Source organism: Nicotiana attenuata, unplaced genomic scaffold, assembly GCF_001879085.1.
Source record: "Nicotiana attenuata strain UT unplaced genomic scaffold, NIATTr2, whole genome shotgun sequence".
NCBI lineage: Eukaryota > Viridiplantae > Streptophyta > Magnoliopsida > Solanales > Solanaceae > Nicotiana > Nicotiana attenuata.
Window position 1 is genome coordinate 49,760 of NW_017670802.1, and position 17,076 is coordinate 66,835.

Below are 17,076 nucleotides of genomic sequence, written 5' to 3' on the forward strand. Positions count from 1 at the left end.
TTTAAAACTAAAGGGTTAACGGAAACGTTTACGACTTAACTACCGAATTTTATTAACGACTTAAAAACGTAAANNCGTTTAAACAACCGAAAAAAAGTTCTAAACTTAAATTTACTTAGTTTTACGTNTAAACGTTTTATACGTTTAACGTTTACTTTAACTTGACCTTTATACGTACTAATGTCATTTCACTTTTCTTTGTACTAGTACGAAGTTAGTAGTTTCTAGGTAGTCTGTCTATACTTACTTTTAGTTTATTGTATATCTATTTGTGTTCTTATTTATTTATATTTTAGGTCGAAATACATTTAGCTTCTATAATACTACGCAAAACTTTATGTACTGTTTTACTAGGTAACTAGTCATTTTTTTTAGGTATAAAATTTACCTTTCCTTTTAAAACGTATTTTATAAGTCCATTATTCGTATCATTATTTCTCTCTATTAATCAAGATCAGTCAAATATAGCATATTATAAAATGGAAAGAACAGAATAATTACTTTCCATAAGATCACAACTAAATATCCCGCCACCCTAGTGAAACACTGTGATATATTCTCGTGACATTTTCCCCTTATTAGGAATCTGCTCGCGATCCCCAGTTATTGTCTTGCTCTCCCATTTATGTTTAAAAAAATTCAATTCGTGATCTTCGTCATATGCTAGTTGGGTCGTGAAAACGCTTTAGCCCACCAACATGAATATATTAATCATTTAGTAATTTGTTTTCTTCTTCTTCAAATCTTTCGTCACCATATTAACTCTGATCCAGCACCAACCTAAACACACTGCCATTTCTGATGAGTCAAAGTGCATTTAATGTCATCTGGGTTTGATCTGAAAAGCTACCTGAAGGGACCGTTGACTTTGGATTCAGTGTTGCCTTAAGTGATTGAATCATTGTTGTTTTTTTGGGAATTCTGGTGTTATGGAGTCTTATAAGAGATGGATTAGGAGGAATAAAGATTTTGTCCGTTATTTCGATTCTCTTGTCAATGTAAGCCCCTTTTAGTTATCAATGTTTTTTTTTTCTGTATATATTTGGCTTATTTTATAAAGATTACGGTGCTTTGGATTTTGTTAAAATACCTTCTACTTGTTTATGGTGTAAAAATTGTAGTGTAGATGACGAATTCAATTTTGTGTTCTAAGCTAAAATGTTTCTTTTGATCATTTCCTGTTTTTTAGATAAGTTAATGGTACTGTATGTAGGAAAATTTCCCCTTACAAACAATTTTACGATTAATTATGCGTGTTCAAAACTTCAACATTGAGATTCCATAACTTGCTACCTAAATGGGATCTTTTCCCTCTCAAAGTTTGTACCTTTCATTGGTTTGTGCTTTTCTGAGCTTAGCCAAAAAGGATAACACATTTCTCAGCAGTTTGGGTTTCTGTTGAAATACCAGGCAGTCAAGATAGAGTTAGTTTGAAATGGTTACTTAGAGTGTTTCATTTCATTATGTTGGTTATCAAATTCTCGTGAATAAGATTTAATGTTTGTGGCTGGCTGTAAATACACTAAAACTTATCTTGTAGTATCATTTATTCTTGAAGCTGTAATTGTAATCATCAAAAATTGGTGGTCGCATTGTTGAAAAATCTCATCTGAGGAACTAGTACATAGTGTGTCAATCACCACAAAATTTTTAATTTTTCATGAATCACCACAAATTTTAGCTCTTGGCGCCCTGCACCAGGATAAGGGGGTACTTGAATATTAATCACAATTCATTTGTGTTGTAGCTCTTATGAGTATGAATCACAATTTAGTGAAAAACGGAGAGAGAGGAATGGCCGTACAAGCACAGAACAATCTTCCCAGTGTGCTTGCAATGCCCGCTTCATCTTTTTTTTCCCTTGTTACTCTAAGGAGTTCCTTGTTTGCTCAAGGCAGACATTTGCCAACGATATTGTCCTCATGCCACTACTTTTGCATTCAAACTTGGATGGAAGGTGACACTGCTTCAGATGTTACATTGCCAAATTTACAAGAGATATTATAGTTTTGTTGTTCTCCCTTATATTGTCAATGGATTTCCAGTTGTGTTCATATCCTTTCATTGTTAAAAATTATTTATATTACTTCTTCCTTCAAATACTGGACTTACTGGCTGTTGCATGCATGGCTTCCCTCATACTTGACCGAGATAAAATATGGTTATCAACAGGATGAGTATATATTAATAACTGTTTCCTCATCTTGTTGTGAATGTTCAGAATTTGACGTGGTTCCTCCCAGATGAGTTTGCTGAATCAGAAATCGGGCCGGAAGCAGGTTTTGTGAAATTTTGGTAACAGTAATCTTTTTGCTGCTTTTAGAACAGTCAGAATATCTTTCTAAACTCATTTCTTCTATGTTGAATTTAGGATCACCCTTTTCCATCTTGGTTTCATTATGTCAAAGGTTGCTACTTTAAATTGACTTAATGGCTTTATTACAAAAGTTTTCCTTGCTTAATATCTCATTTTCCTTTGGGCTATACCTAATGAGAAAAATGAATAAGGATTTACTTGAAAGGAAAAAAAGACTTTCATTTAGCAGTTTTACTTTGCTACCTATGTTTGTTGTCCTGAACTGTGTGTTCTTTGCAGTATCATCCATCGTAGGAATGATTACTACTATGAATGAATACATAATAGAGACAAGTCCAACCGATGTGCATGCGAGATGTACAGAGTCTTCTTTTATTCCTTTATCATTGTGCCTTACTTTGCTGAAAGACTTGGAGACAACGATTGAGGTTGTGGCTGAGCAACTTTATGGTGAAAAGAACAAATGGAATCTGATTGCCATCACTGAGGCTGTCAAGTTAGTGTCCAAGCTAAATTATTCATACTCTCCAAAAGATTCATTTGGTATTTTATGACTAAATATTTGCACTATTATTTGACGTCTTCAGGGCTTGTATTAGGCTGGTTATCTTCAGGAAGTCTGGGTACAAAATGCTTTTGCAAGGAGGGGAGACTGAAATTGCAGAAAATGATTCTGATTCTTTAAGTCCCCAAGAAACGAAGAGGAGGCTTGATAAGCCTAGGGGGAATGGAGAGTATGGTATCTCAAACGGTCAGAACCCTGGGAATCTTCAAGGCAGGGCAATATCCGCTTTGAGCAGTTTTGGCAAGAATGCTATAATGCAGCACCCTCAGGCAATAATGGAACCTCAAAGTAATTGTCGTTAGCTCTGGGCTAAATTCAGGTGATCTGATTGTATTTCTCACTTGTCTGTTAGTAATATTTTTTCAAATATTTTTATAGGTAAACTAGTTGAGAAGCCTAGTCTACGGACTTTCTTATCTGAGAAAGGTATTCCTGGAGGATTCTATGTGGCGGGGGAGATTTTGTTCATCATAAGGCCTTTTATTTATGTACTATTGATGAGGAAATATGGGAAGCGGTCGTGGTTTCCCTGGTGCACGTCACTGGCTGTGGACCTAATTGGAAATAGCATTCTCTCAGTTACATTGATGTCTCAACATAGCGAGAAGAACCAGCAGCTTCAATTTTCTGGATCTGAGAAAGACGAGGTTAGGATACTTCAAAATTTCAACGATCTTCTTTCTCCTCTTATGGAATCTAAGTTCGCTTGTACTGACCCTAGATTTTGTCTCCAGCCATACCCTTCTCACGTATACGCTAACATGACAGTTGATGCCTCCTTGAATGAACAGCATTTGTTCTTTAACGTATTCTCATTTTTTCCCCCGGTTGGATCTTATTCTATACTCTGGTTGTGTGCCTTGAATGTAGTTCCTTCTTGAACTGGACTGTGCCTTATTTCTATCTTAATTATATCAGTGTCTTGTATGTCTCCTTCTCTGGCTTCTTTAATACACTCCACCCCCAGGGCGCACTTTTTTGCGTGGAATCCAGTAATTTACCAACTATTGTAATGAATCCTGTTAAATTCTTTTCTATTTGCTGAAATAAAATGATTTTGTTAAACATTATATGCAGTTAAAAAGGCGAAGAATGTTATGGGCGTTGTACCTAATGCGAGATCCACTTTTTACCAAGCATACCAGGTAATTGTGTTCTTTGTTATTACATATGCTTCATATAGTTATGATATTACTAACTAATCCCTTCAGATAGAATTTGGAATAAAGTAGAACAATGCTAACGCCATCAGTTATTGCAGGAAAAGACTTGAAAGCACTCAAAGGCTAGTGCAACCTGTTCCCATTGTTGGATTTGTTGCAGGTATGTTTGAAAATATTCGTGTTCAGTTTTTGCCTTCTATTTTCGCTATATTTTGACAATGGCTTATCTTGAAATGCAGAGAAATTAATTGAAATTCTTATTGGAGTCCAGACGCGTTACACATACATATCTGGTTCATAACAGGAAGCTATCAGGAGATTCTTGTTTTATTTGCAGCCTCTACATTAATATTTGCAATTTCCTTTTCTTGGGGATTTGGTATTGAGGCGTAGTTGATTGATTTTCTTTACTTGGGGGAGGTTTTGGAGGACTTCTACTATACATCTGCGTTGTCTTGGTGGGCTTCAGTCTCTTTCTTTCCCCACCCCACCCCACCTGACTCAATGTATGTTCCAAAATATTTCAAGTATATTAAACGTTTATCAAAAGTTATTAGAGAAATCAATGATTCAACTACTGAATCTATGCCTTGAATGTAAAGATCAAAACTTCCTAATAGTGAAGCTTTATCTAAACGCTCGAACTGAAATACTCACGTAATTGGGATAGTACTCTTTTTAAGAGGTCAGACCAATAAAAATAGATTCTAACAAGTGCCATCTCGAAAAAAAGGCAGAGATTCTCACAAGTAATATGTATTGGAGTTAAAATACAGTGGAGATCCAATAAACTACTACCCCCTCTGGTTCACAATAAGTGTCCAATTTGCTTTTAGCACGCCCATTAAGAAAATACTAAATTCTATACAAAAATACCTACTATGACTAAACTACCCCTAATTAAACATTTAATGTGAGGAGTAAGAAAACTTTTTAGAGATATGTACATAGGAGTTATTTTGTAAAAACAAATTGAATTCTTTCTTGATTACATAACTGGACACTTATTTTGAACCAAAATGAAAAAACAAATTGGACACTTATTGTGAACCGGAGAAAGTAATCATTTAGGACATAAGAAACTAGCAGTGGGGTTTCATAGAAAGCTTCAAGGGAAATTTGAGACTTTTTTTTCTTCCTTTTTTTGGTTAAAGAAACAAAGAAATATTGCTTTTATATCAAATCAAAACATCTAGAAAGCACAAACACAATCAAAATGTATTTACTGTGTCGAATCAGACAAAACCAAATCATAAATTCAAGATATCCATCCGGCTTCCTTTTCAAAAAAAAACAATTCACAATGGCAAGCTAACTTACGAATATTAGTATATTACCGTTTCAACAGTTTCATTTTTCATAGTGTGGTTTTTTAGAGAGACAGTATTACTCAGTCTAAGACGTTAATATGTTCCTTTTTTCTATAATCTGTTTCATCTTTCGCCATTTTCAGAAGGTAAATATCATTTAACTGTTCAACTTTTTACTATATTCTCTTTCATCTTTATGCTATTTTTCGAGAGGTAAAATTATTAGTTACCTTTTTTTTAACTTTACCTACTAGGTTGGATTTAACAATGTGGAAGTCTGATACAAAGCTCTATAAACTGCGCTAATAGGTTATGATATTTGATTCTACGCACACGTGAAATAATTTTTCCCTGCGAATTCAGATCACAGTGATGAAGGTTGAGAGCTAAAACTAGTACCAGCTGGAGGCCAAACCAAAATGACCTCTACCACCTTTTTGCAGGGATTGTGAGAAAATTCACGTAGTGTTTGGCCAAGCTTTTGGAAGGAAAAAAAATGCTTTTGAGGAGAAGTAGAAGCAGTTTTGGAGAAGCAGAAAAAAGTAGCTTCTCTCCAAAATCACTTTTTTGAGAAGCAATTTTGTGAAAAAAAAACTTAGAAGCAGTTTTTTAAAGCTTGACCAAACACTAATTGCCGCTCAGAAGTGCTTTTCAAACTAATTACCCAAACACAAACTGCTTCTCACCAAAAGTACTTTTGAGAAAAGCACTTTTGAAAAAAAACACTTCTCAAAATAAGCTGATTTTTGCAGGTTGGCCAAACGGGCTATCAGTCCCCTGTACTTAGGAACTGCCCCAAAACTAGCATGAGCTAGTTGGGGTCTACTATCTACTACAACAAAATTATGATTTCCGACAAGAACTACTACAACACAACAATTCTGAGCTCCATACTCTCCACATAGCCATTCAGAATTCCAGGCTTCTATTAAGGTTCGGGCACTAACACCAAAAATGAGAACGCCACGGTATCTTTCAATGACATAAGATCAAAATAGCTATATTGAACAAAGAGCTGAATGTTTGAAATAAACCTATAATTTCAGTGTCTGCCTGAGCAACGTTTTCCAAGAAAACTTAGGTTCTAACAAAATCTGTAAGTAGACAAGAAACTTCCTAAAATACGCTCAAGGGGTACAGCTGGAAAATGAGATACTTCGTTCACTGAATTCTTTGTATTCTTCTAATCGAAGAGACTGAAGCCCATGTCCTGTAAAAGAAATTCCAGGAAAACACAAAAGCAGATGAGAGGAATTGAAAGTAAAAGGAAACACTGACCAATAGAAAAACAACGAATTCTTAAAAACAGGAGAGTATTCATACATCGTCTGACTCCTCTTTCTCTTCCACTTTCTTTTCTTCCTTCTTCTCCACAGCAGCAGGTGCAGCAGCAGCGCCACCTGTAGGTGCAGCAACTGCAACAGCACCACCACCGGCAGGTACTGAAGCCAACTTTTCTCTGCCAGCGGCAATCAGCTCAGTGATATCTTTGCCCTCAACTTGAGAGAGCAGCAGTTCAATCCTATCATCATCAGCCTCAGCCCCAACTGCAGCATGCATGTACTCCAAATATGAATTCGAATTGAACAACCACCACACACCAACAGAAGCATATGAAAGTATATCACAGTTAAGCATAACAAGCCAACATCATATACCATGTCACATCAACTACATTACACGTTATCAGTATTAACCGCTCAAGACATTTCAAAAATCAATGCAATCTGGATTTCACTTGTTCAGTACCATCAACTGCATTACAAATCATCAATTTAAGACACTTCATAGAGAATACAACCTAGAACTACATTCAGCAGCATCAACTGAATTAGATAGCATTAATTTAAGACAATTCAACGAAAACTTGAAAGCAAAATCAATTATTGCATTGTTCCTTATGCAAGAAAAGCAACGATTAGAGTACTCCTACCTCTGGACAGCTCAGGCAGGTAAGGCAACAGGATAAAAATTAATTCTCATTGTTACATGTTAATAGCAGTAAATAGGCATCGTCCTTGCTCCATTTCTTTTGAATACCATGGAAACAAAAAGAAAACAACAAAAGGTAATGAAACCGAGATTTCACCCCATTTATTCACAATTCTAATAACCACTTGAAATTTTTCATTAAACCTGAACAGCAGGCAAAGAAAGTGCTCAACATCATAAAATTCCCCAACCACTTCTTCAAAGAGGAAAGATACTACCTCCTCCCAATTTATGTGACTCTTTACATCCTAGCATGTTACCAATCCCAAAATATTTAACACTAACTCACTAATAAAAATATCCTAGTATATAACTTTCAAATCTTTCAATATTACAAACCATCCCATTATTCAAGTTTTGGAACATTTCCACGATCAAACTATTTTTCACCATTATTCTAATATTTTCTTCCACTACTCCTACTAAAATGCACGCGTCAAATTAACATATTAAGCTTAATGTCCAACCAAACTCATCGAGGGAGTTATAACTTCGTACTTCTCAGAATAGCTAGAGAAGTTTCAGCATTTAAGCTAAATTGACGAAATGCCAAAAAAAAAAAAGGGTATTACTTCAGGATACCAACCTGTATATGTATTAATTCATGTAAATACATAAACCAAATTGCATACATTTATATTTATAAATAACTATACGAATCAAATGCTATTTCAGGATCGGTATGCAAGAAAATCAATGACACGGAAAATATGTACAAGAAAGAAAAGACATTCTTCAGGAGTTATAGGGCGTACCAGATCCAAGGATGTTCTTCAAATCTTTAGCCTTAGGGCAGGAGTTGCCACCCAATACGGCCAACAAGTAAGCTGCGATTACCTTCATTTCTCTTCTCTGTTAAAAAATTAACACAAAACAAACAACATTTTCAGATACAAATAATTGGAATTAACAAAACAAGCAAATGACTGACAAAAGAAATAAGAGAGAGAGTACTCACGAGATCTCGAAGCGATGAAAACCTTCAATGGCGGTTCTTAGCTGCTGCTCTTAGGGTTTTTGAAGAAAGGGGGAAGCATAAGAATATATAGTTAGGGTTTTTCAGCATTCTATGCGGAAGTGGATTATTCTATTTTATTTGAATACCCTTGGTTATTGCTTAATTGGCCAGGAAACTATTCGCTCTCCGTTCACTTTTACTTGAGAAGGTTTATTGTGTGCCTCACACTACTGACATTAGTTGTATGAGGATCCTTTTTGTCTCATAAATTTGTGGACTCCAATCTTACACTTCTGGGTCCACAAAACTGTGAGACAAAAAAGATGCCTCATACAACTAATGTCAGTTGTATGAGATACAAAATAAAATTTTCCCTTTTACTTGACACACTTTGACTTTTCACACCCCTTAAGAAATAAAGTGCATAATTTACCATGATACTCCATATTAATTGATGCATATTTTATTGGATTTGAGAAAATGATTTGAAATGAGTAATAAATACTGTGGGTATAACAGGAAAAAAAAATTGTTTTCATTTGATATGCGTAAAGTGACAAATAAAAATGAAAATCTATTTTTAGTGAACGGATGGAGTATTCTTATGTTTTTCTTTATCCATCCAGAAGAGGAGGGAAGAGGGGCAATGGTAATATAGTCCAATTTTGATTGATACTACTAAACTAGTATAAGTTTTGATGTGGTGCTAGAAACATATTGATTCTTGCATTTTATGAAATTTCCATAAATGTTATAAATATAATTGTATTTATGGTGAATGTCTATATTTAGAGAGATATTAGGGTTCATTGCTTGGTGGCTAAGTCACCCTCTCCCTATAAATAGAGGGTTCTATTCTATTGTAATTCATCCCAAAATTCAAATAAGAATTCTCTCTCCCTACTTTTCTCTGCAATACTCTTCTTCTTCTTTTATTATTTCATAACACGTTATCAGCACGAGACTCTAACCAATGAGTAGAAGCTTTGGGATTGAGCATAATGATTGTCAATTGTTCCATGAACTCCTTCATGATTAAATTCTGGATTTAAGGTAAGTATTTTACCGTATTTTTTTCTTTTATTCTATACTTTGTTTTTAAATACAAGCAAAGACAACAAAGTTTGATTATAACTCTAATGGAGTTTGTAAGAAATTATAACCACCTGAAGTGGTAAAATTTCTATGTCTCGCCATGATCAAATTCATGTATGATTGTGGGCAAAGAATTGAAAATTCGTCCCATTGAATTTGCTCCATTCTCATTCCCTTAAGAGAATGTGATAGCAGTATGTGATAAGTCTGAAAGAAGACAAAATTATTGCCGTAAAGGTATCAATGAATGTGGACGTGGCAATAAATGAAATTATAATCGTCATCATTGTGATAATGAGAATAATAAGGATTCTCAAAATAATCCTTCACTCTGTGAAAGTTATATTTGTCATCGATTTGACATGAGATTTTATAAAGCACATACAGATGATTATGGTCAATTCATGATGTGAATGTGACAACATCTGATTTATGAATACATATTCATTCTTGGAAGAATATGAACGTGCTAGTGGTAGTGAATATACCACACTCACCTCTAAAAGGAGGTTTGAGATGGTACAAGAAAACAATGTCATTATTATGGCATGAATGGTCATTGGTTACGTACCTATTGTACGCCAAAATATTTTGGTAATGTGATTATTAAAGAATAACAGTAATGCAAGAAACAGATCTTGCATATAATTTTGACCATAACCATAATGGTATAACTTTCTCTTTAAAAGAGATATTCACCATATGGATGTTGATGAATATGTGGTACTACAAAATTAATTGAGAACTCTGCAAGAGCTAATTACACTATTTTGGAGAAACACAATTGATTACCAATAAGGTATTGTGTTGTAGTAAGTCTCAAAGAAACTTATTCAGTTTCCAAAGTATACGCGAAAGCGGTTGATTATATTGAGACTATAAATAAAGGAAAGATTTAATATCTTCTATTACTACAACTTGTAGCGGGATAATATGTATGTGAAAAGCTACCTGCTTTATTCTCCAATTTATACTACATAAACAAAATAATACCACAATGAAGTGGATATTTATTGATATAAAAACCCATATCATAATAAACTTGGAGTTTATTGATAATTGCACACGTCATGGTGTAAATCCGAAGTTTATCAATATTGATAATTTATTCAGTTGGCATAATTGGTTTACTCATATCAATTTAAGTATGATGTGCAAAAATAAAAGAGAATTCACATGGGTAAATATTAAAGAACTTGAAAGTTCTTTACGAATTCTCCTATGTTGCCTGTTCTCATTAATTAATATACCAACTAAAATTGGAATTGAATCTCATGAATGCTGAAAATATCAAAGGTGAATATGGGCCTATTCACCAGCCATGTATACCACATAAGATGCATCTATGAGATGGTTACATGTGCGATTATTAATAACCCGCAACATGGTGTTTTGCGAGGTAACTTGCTCAATAATTTAATTTCGAGCATAATTTCCAAATTTTTTACTCAAGATAGTTTATTGATAAGTTGGTTTACATTATAGTTGGTTTAGCAAAATAATTTATTGAGTGCCTCCACTTAATAGCTAAACTATTGCTTATGAGAACAAAGTTACCTATATCAGTTTGATATAGGTTATATACGAAAATATATTACATTCTCCCCTCACAAGTGGTTCAGGGCCAGCAACCAAATAATTCCATCTTATTATTATTGATGTGCGGTGTATATTATGATTAACACCATAACGCACAAAGATGGGTTCTCAATGTTGAAGAAACAAGTTAGTTTTTCTAACATGAGGGAGAGACATGATATATGAGGATCTTAAGTCTGGTGAAACAATTTCGAATAGAATTGGTTTCATATGAAAGACATGTAGTTTTGAACATGCATGTAGTTCAAACACTTGAAAGTATAAAGTCAATGGTATGTGCAATCAGTTTTCGATATCTTATATGTCTAGCATGACATGAAAACTTGATATGCATCTAAAAGTCTATTATATGGCTTATATGACTTAACAATCCCTGAAGGATTTAAATTGCTTAAAGCATATAGAATTCTTGATCTTGAAGTACCACATCCTCAGTGCAATTTGTGCACATATGTATCTTGCTATAACTATAAGCATGATAATGTGATAGCGGGGATTTTCAAGGTGCAATATATTCGTTCAAGTTAATACGCCTGATTTGTTCATCAAATCTCTACCAAAGATCTTTTGAAGATGGTGCACAAGATTGGAATGCAAATGCTTAAGGATGTGAATTGATGCCCTCATCAGGGGAAGTTAATACGCGTTGTACTCTTTTTCCCTTACAAGGTTTTGTCCCACTGGGTTTTCCTTGCAAGGTTTTTAGCGAGGCAACCAAAAGGCGTATTGTTAGATATGTGTACTCTTTTTCCTTCTCTAGAATTTTTTTCCCATTGGGTTTTATTTTAGTAAAGGTTTTAACGAGGCACACTATCTGTTGAATAGACATTCAAGGGGGAGTGTTATAAATATAATTGTATTTATGGTGAATGTGACGACCCAAAGGGTCATCACCGGATTTTCCTCTTTTTTCGTGCTTCCGAGGCCTTGAAAACCTCATTTTTTGCTTGCCTCGATTTGCGTGCGCAGTCCGGGCGCGTAGCCGGAAAGCTTATATGTTAAATTCTGCGAAAAATTTCAAAATGTGGCTTTAAAATAAGTAAAGTTGACTTTGGTCAATATTTTTGGTAAACGGACCCGGACCCGTGATTTGGCAGTCCCGGAGGGTCCGTAGAAAAATATGAGACTCGTGCATATGCCTGGAGTCGAATTTCGAGGTCGAGAGCCCGAGAAATGAATTTTTCTGTGAAACTGTTTTTCTGAAATTATTAAGGAAAATGGAAATGAAAATTTATTAAAGACTATGGTATCGGGCTCGTATTTTGGTTCCGACGCCCGGTACAAGTCTTAAATATGTGTTAAGCGCTTTCTGTAAAGTTTGGTCGAAATCGGATGTCATTTGACATGTTTCGAACCTAAATATCTAAAATTTGAAGTTATGAAGTTTGAAATGAAAATGATGATCTTGAGGCTTGATTCAATGATTTTTGATGTTATTTTGGCGATTTGATCGCTCGAGTAAGTTCGTAGGATGTTATTGAGTTAGTGTGTGTGATTGGTTAGGAGCCCGAGGGCTCGGGAGTGAATTGGAGGTGGTTCGGGGTGTTTTTACACTTAGGAAAGGATCAGATTTTGCTGCATTTTTACACAGGCATTTTGTTCTTTGCGAACGCGGCCTCAGGCACGCGTTCGCAGTGCTTTGGTATTCCCCTCTTACGCGTTCGCGTCCTACTTCACGCGATTGCGTAGTTCTAATTCCCCCTCCTTCGCGTTCGCATGGCCCCTCACGGGTTCGCGCATAACGCGAAGGGCAATTTCTCCCAGCGAATTTTTAAGTTCAAAACAATAGCCATTACGGGCTTATTCCCAAATTTCACACGAGCTCTTCTTCCCCACACCCATAAGCGATTTTTAGAGCTATTCTTCATCAAAGCTTCTTGGGTAAGTATCATCTAACTTGTTTTCTTCAATTTCCTCTAGTAATTACTAAATTCCTAGCCCTAAATCATGAAATCAAAGTAGAAATTAGGGGTTTTGGGTAGAGTTAGGGTTTTGAGAATTTTGGGTGATTCAACCTCAATTTGGGGTCGAATCTTAAAACAAATTATATATTTGAACTCGTGGGATTATGGGTGATTGGGTTTGGGTCCGAGCCTCGTGTTTGGACCATGTGGGACCGGTGTCGAATTTTGGTATGTTTGGAAGAATGCTAGGGACTTCATTTCTAGGCTATGGGATTTTGTTCTGGAGTCTTTATTGATATTATTGAATTGATTATGCCTAGATATGGTTGTTTCGGAGTCGGATTGTAGAGGAAAGGCGGTATTTGAGAGTTGGTTGCTATTCTTGGACCGAGGTAAGTGTTTGTTCTAACTTTGGTTAGAGGTAATAGGATTAGGATATTATTTGCTAATTGCTAAATGAAGAGTACGGTGTATAGGCATGGTGACGGTTATCTATACACCGGAGTCTAGCATGACCGTGGGTCTTAACTGTGTTTGAACCGAACTTTGTGAAACATCTTTCTTGTTTGATTGCTAAGTTTCCTATAATGTGAAGGGTTGAGGAGGAATTGCGATTGGTATATTATTGGATCGTTGTCTCGAACTAGAATTTGATAATTGAGAAAGAAGTGATTAAAGGAGAAAGTGTTGTGACTTTTCCCTTGCCGGGACACGTAGTCTATTATTGTTGTTGCTCCCTTGCCGGGATATTTGGGCTGTTAGTTGTACCCTTGCCGGGTTAAACCGTTATGTTGTTGAATTCCCCCTAATGGGGCCTCCTTTAGAAAGATTATATGTATATATATTATGAAATGGGATCGTGTGGAACGCCGACCACTTATACATATATTATGACATGGGATCGTGTGGCACGCCGACCACTTATATATATATATATATTATGAAATGGGATCGTGTGGTACGCCGACCACTTATATATTATGAAATGGGATCGTGTGGCACGCCGTCCACTTATGAATTAAGAAATGGGATCGTGTGGCGCGCCGACCACTTCTGTATGAGCTATGGTATTGAGATAGTTTCGTCGTTATATCCGTTGATCTGTATTCACTGTATTTTCCCCGAGCATGCCCCCTTCCCCTTTGTAGTTGATGTTCTCTGTTGTTATTTCTTTTGCCTTTGTATATATATATATCTGCACAGGTTGTTTTGGTAGGTCCTGTCTAGCCTCGTCACTACTTCGCCGGGGTTAGGCCAGGCACTTATCAGCACATGGGGTCGGTTGTGCTGATGCTACACTTCTGTGCTTTTTGCACAGATCATAGTACCGGAGCAGGAGCTTTTGGACAGCAGTAGGAGCGTTGGGAGCTTACTTCAGTCCGGAGATTTCCGAGGTAGCCTTGCTGGCGTCCGCATGGCCCGGGGTCTCTCTTATCTCTGTCTTTCGTTTGATTTCCCTTGTATCGGATCAGACAGTACAATATTCTTATTCAGACTTTGTGTTTAGCATTCAGTAGAAGTTCGTGAGTTAGTGACACCAGATCTGGGTAGAGGTGTATTTGAATTTCCGCACTTGTTTCAGTTATTTATGTTTCGAGACTTCCGCTTTTATATTAATTGCCTCGTTCTTCTTTATACTGTTAATGATGTTGAGAGAAGTGTTAAATTGATTGGCTTGCCTAGCTCCTATTAGTAGGCGCTATCACGAATCCCGAGGGTGGGAAATCCGGGTCGTGACAGTGAATGTCTATATTTAGAGAGATACTAGGGTTCATTGCTTGGTGGCTAAGTCACTCTCTCCCTATAAATAGAGGGTTCTATTCTATTATAATTCATCCAATATCAATGAGAATTCTCTCTCCCTACTTTTCTCTGCAATACTCTTCTTCTTCTTTTATTATTTCATAACAATAAAGATGTTATTGTTTTCTTTTCCTCATTTTTTCTCTCATAATTTTCCCGTATCAACCTACTTGAATTTAGTAAATTTAAAGCACGTAATAATATTTCTTGAAAGTGATGCTTCCCAAGAGTGATAGGAGCAATAGACAGAGGAAAGTCTTGTTTGAGAGATTGAGCTTGAGCCATTACAGATCATTGCACTAGGAGTCGTTTAATATGCGGATTAAATTATCAGGGGATTATAATTTCAGAATTAGTTTATCCTACTTGAGAGGTGGGATAATATAATCCCAAGTTTGATAAGATAAGGTGGGATGTCTTTTATTAAAGACTGAGATTAAATTTATACCATGTTTGGTTGATGGCAGAATAAATTTACATCATCAACCAAACATGACATGAATTTTATCCCACATCTTATCCACCTTATCCCGCTACCAAACGACACCCTAATTGCTTTCCTAGTGATGAATTTGACGCACTTCTTTAATAGCCTACTAATTTTATCTTTTCAATAGAACTATTAAATAAACACCGGTAAGGACATCAGACAAACCCCACTAAACAAAGGAGATAAAGATTCTCTGAAATGGAAAATAATCTGAAAAAGATAAATATCATCATAGTTTCTGACAAACTAGGTTGTGATGGCCTGTGCCAGCACAGCACAGGCCCAATATTTTAAAAGCTGAAAATATTACTTTTGATTAGCTTTGTATATATATGATATGAAATTGATAGAAGAGAAATGGATGCATGTAAGCAATTATCAAACCGCATAAATATACGGTATATCGCATACTAATTGCTAGATATTATTTAGATACTTTTTGGATTAAAATATCCACTCATGGATGTTGCATGGTTGCTAAATGATACATTATTTACATCCATAAGAGCATCATACTATAGATGCTAAAGTTTGTTATTCAAAGCAAATTCTGCAAGCTTTTAATCAAAGTGTCAATGTGTTCTTCGAAGCCTAAACCAACTATGGAGATACAGTTAGTTTAATAGTATAAATCCACCTAAATTGCTCAGAATGAGAACAATATTATAACTTTGAAGAACAAATCTAGTTCTTACGCAAATATCTGCCCTTAGTTCTGAATTCAAATGTATATGATGGTAAATGTAAAGAACAGATACTACACTCTACAATTTGCTTCTTGTCGAATAGTCTTGAGTTAACATTTGATTTCTTGTTGCAGATTGTATTTGCAACTTTGTCAGTGTCTAATTAAGTGCATGATATTCTTGATTTTGAGAGGTTCTAATCTGCTTCTCACTTGAAAATACTTATCAATCACCTAATCCTATTTGGCAACATTATCATTATTCATTGCCGTATGGATATTAGCAGCCAATACACCCATTCTCAGAAATTAATATCTTTCTTAAATTTTCTGGTCATTAATACTTTAGTACGGAAGTCTTTAACGTCACTGTTAGTTCATGCCTAAAGTGGCATTATTTTCTATACGACCTTCTTAATATATCCTGTGCAAAATAGTCACTACTAGAATTCCTGTAAAAAGCGATCAAAGATTAGCGACCAAATTTGGTCTGTCAAGAAAAGCGACCAAAGTTGGTCGCCAAACTGCCGAAAATAATAAAAAAAATATTTGAAATACTTTAGCGACCGAAGTTGGTCACTATTTGGCCGCAAATTTAGTCAAACTGTTGACTGGACTGGTCAGACTTGCTTGGTCAAAGATATACTGAGATTAGCGACCAATGTTGGTCGCTAAAGTGGGACCCACATAAAATTTTTAATAATTTTATTAGTATTTTATAAAACTTACAATATATAAATATATATAATTTAAAACTTGCGACCAAAATTGGTCGCTAACTGAAGGATAAGTTGATAGCGACCAACATTGGTCGCTAATATGGGACCCAGTTATAATATTTTAATAAATATATATTTATTTAAAAAAATTATAAAATATAAATAAATATAATTCAAAAGACTTTGGTCGCTTAATGAAATAGAGACCAAAGTTGGTCGCCAAGGTGGGACCCAGTTCTAACATTTGACAATTTTTATTATTAATTTAAATATTATATAAAATATAAATAAATCTGATTAAAATTTAGTGACCAAATTTGGTCGCTAAATTAAATTCATGTACAGTTAGTGACCAACTGTGGTCGCTAAATTAAATTCATTTACAGTTAGCGACCAAAGTTGGTCTCTATATGGTCAAAATTAAAAATCACTTTTGTATTTACTATGTAAATAATATAAATGTAAGTCGTTAATAC

General features: G+C 35.2%; 2 protein-coding genes across 5 annotated transcripts in view; one reads left to right on the top strand and one right to left on the bottom strand.

Moving 5' to 3' along the window:
* LOC109243448 (peroxisome biogenesis protein 16-like) overlaps positions 1 to 4,641 on the top strand; it is a 4,825-nt gene extending 184 nt beyond the window's left edge. The window contains exons 1-9 of one of the 4 annotated variants that reach the window (XM_019410382.1): positions 493 to 998; positions 1,748 to 1,957; positions 2,222 to 2,295; positions 2,597 to 2,813; positions 2,905 to 3,170; positions 3,261 to 3,529; positions 3,960 to 4,027; positions 4,144 to 4,205; positions 4,285 to 4,641. In XM_019410382.1, coding sequence (XP_019265927.1) covers positions 2,614 to 2,813; positions 2,905 to 3,170; positions 3,261 to 3,529; positions 3,960 to 4,027; positions 4,144 to 4,205; positions 4,285 to 4,346 — 927 coding nt within the window. In that variant the 5' untranslated portion in view covers positions 493 to 998; positions 1,748 to 1,957; positions 2,222 to 2,295; positions 2,597 to 2,613 and the 3' untranslated portion in view covers positions 4,347 to 4,641. Of the gene's footprint in view, positions 1 to 491; positions 999 to 1,747; positions 1,958 to 2,221; positions 2,296 to 2,596; positions 2,814 to 2,904; positions 3,171 to 3,260; positions 3,530 to 3,959; positions 4,028 to 4,143; positions 4,206 to 4,284 lie in introns of those variants that run through there. The other 3 variants (XM_019410381.1, XM_019410380.1, XM_019410383.1) reach the window with 3 other exon arrangements.
* Positions 4,642 to 6,257: 1,616 nt separating this feature from the next.
* LOC109243449 (60S acidic ribosomal protein P2A-like) lies at positions 6,258 to 8,416 on the bottom strand. Its single transcript, XM_019410384.1, has 4 exons — positions 8,306 to 8,416; positions 8,103 to 8,199; positions 6,679 to 6,902; positions 6,258 to 6,565 (listed from the first exon to the last, which is right to left on the bottom strand). Exons 2-4 carry the CDS (start codon positions 8,188 to 8,190, stop codon positions 6,539 to 6,541), a joined length of 339 nt encoding a protein of 112 aa, XP_019265929.1. The 5' UTR covers positions 8,191 to 8,199; positions 8,306 to 8,416; the 3' UTR covers positions 6,258 to 6,538.
* Between the last annotated feature and the right edge of the window lie 8,660 nt (positions 8,417 to 17,076).

Excerpts from the sequence above, each read along its gene's own strand:
- LOC109243449 (XM_019410384.1), bottom strand. The coding sequence starts at position 8,190 with ATGAAGGTAATCGCAGCTTACTTGTTGGCCGTATTGGGTGGCAACTCC. Across the intron at positions 6,903-8,102 it reads GAAGAACATCCTTGGATCTG|TTGGGGCTGAGGCTGATGAT; the intron begins GTACGCCCTATA and ends TGCATGCTGCAG. Across the intron at positions 6,566-6,678 it reads AGAAAGAGGAGTCAGACGAT|GACATGGGCTTCAGTCTCTT; the intron begins GTATGAATACTC and ends TTTCTTTTACAG.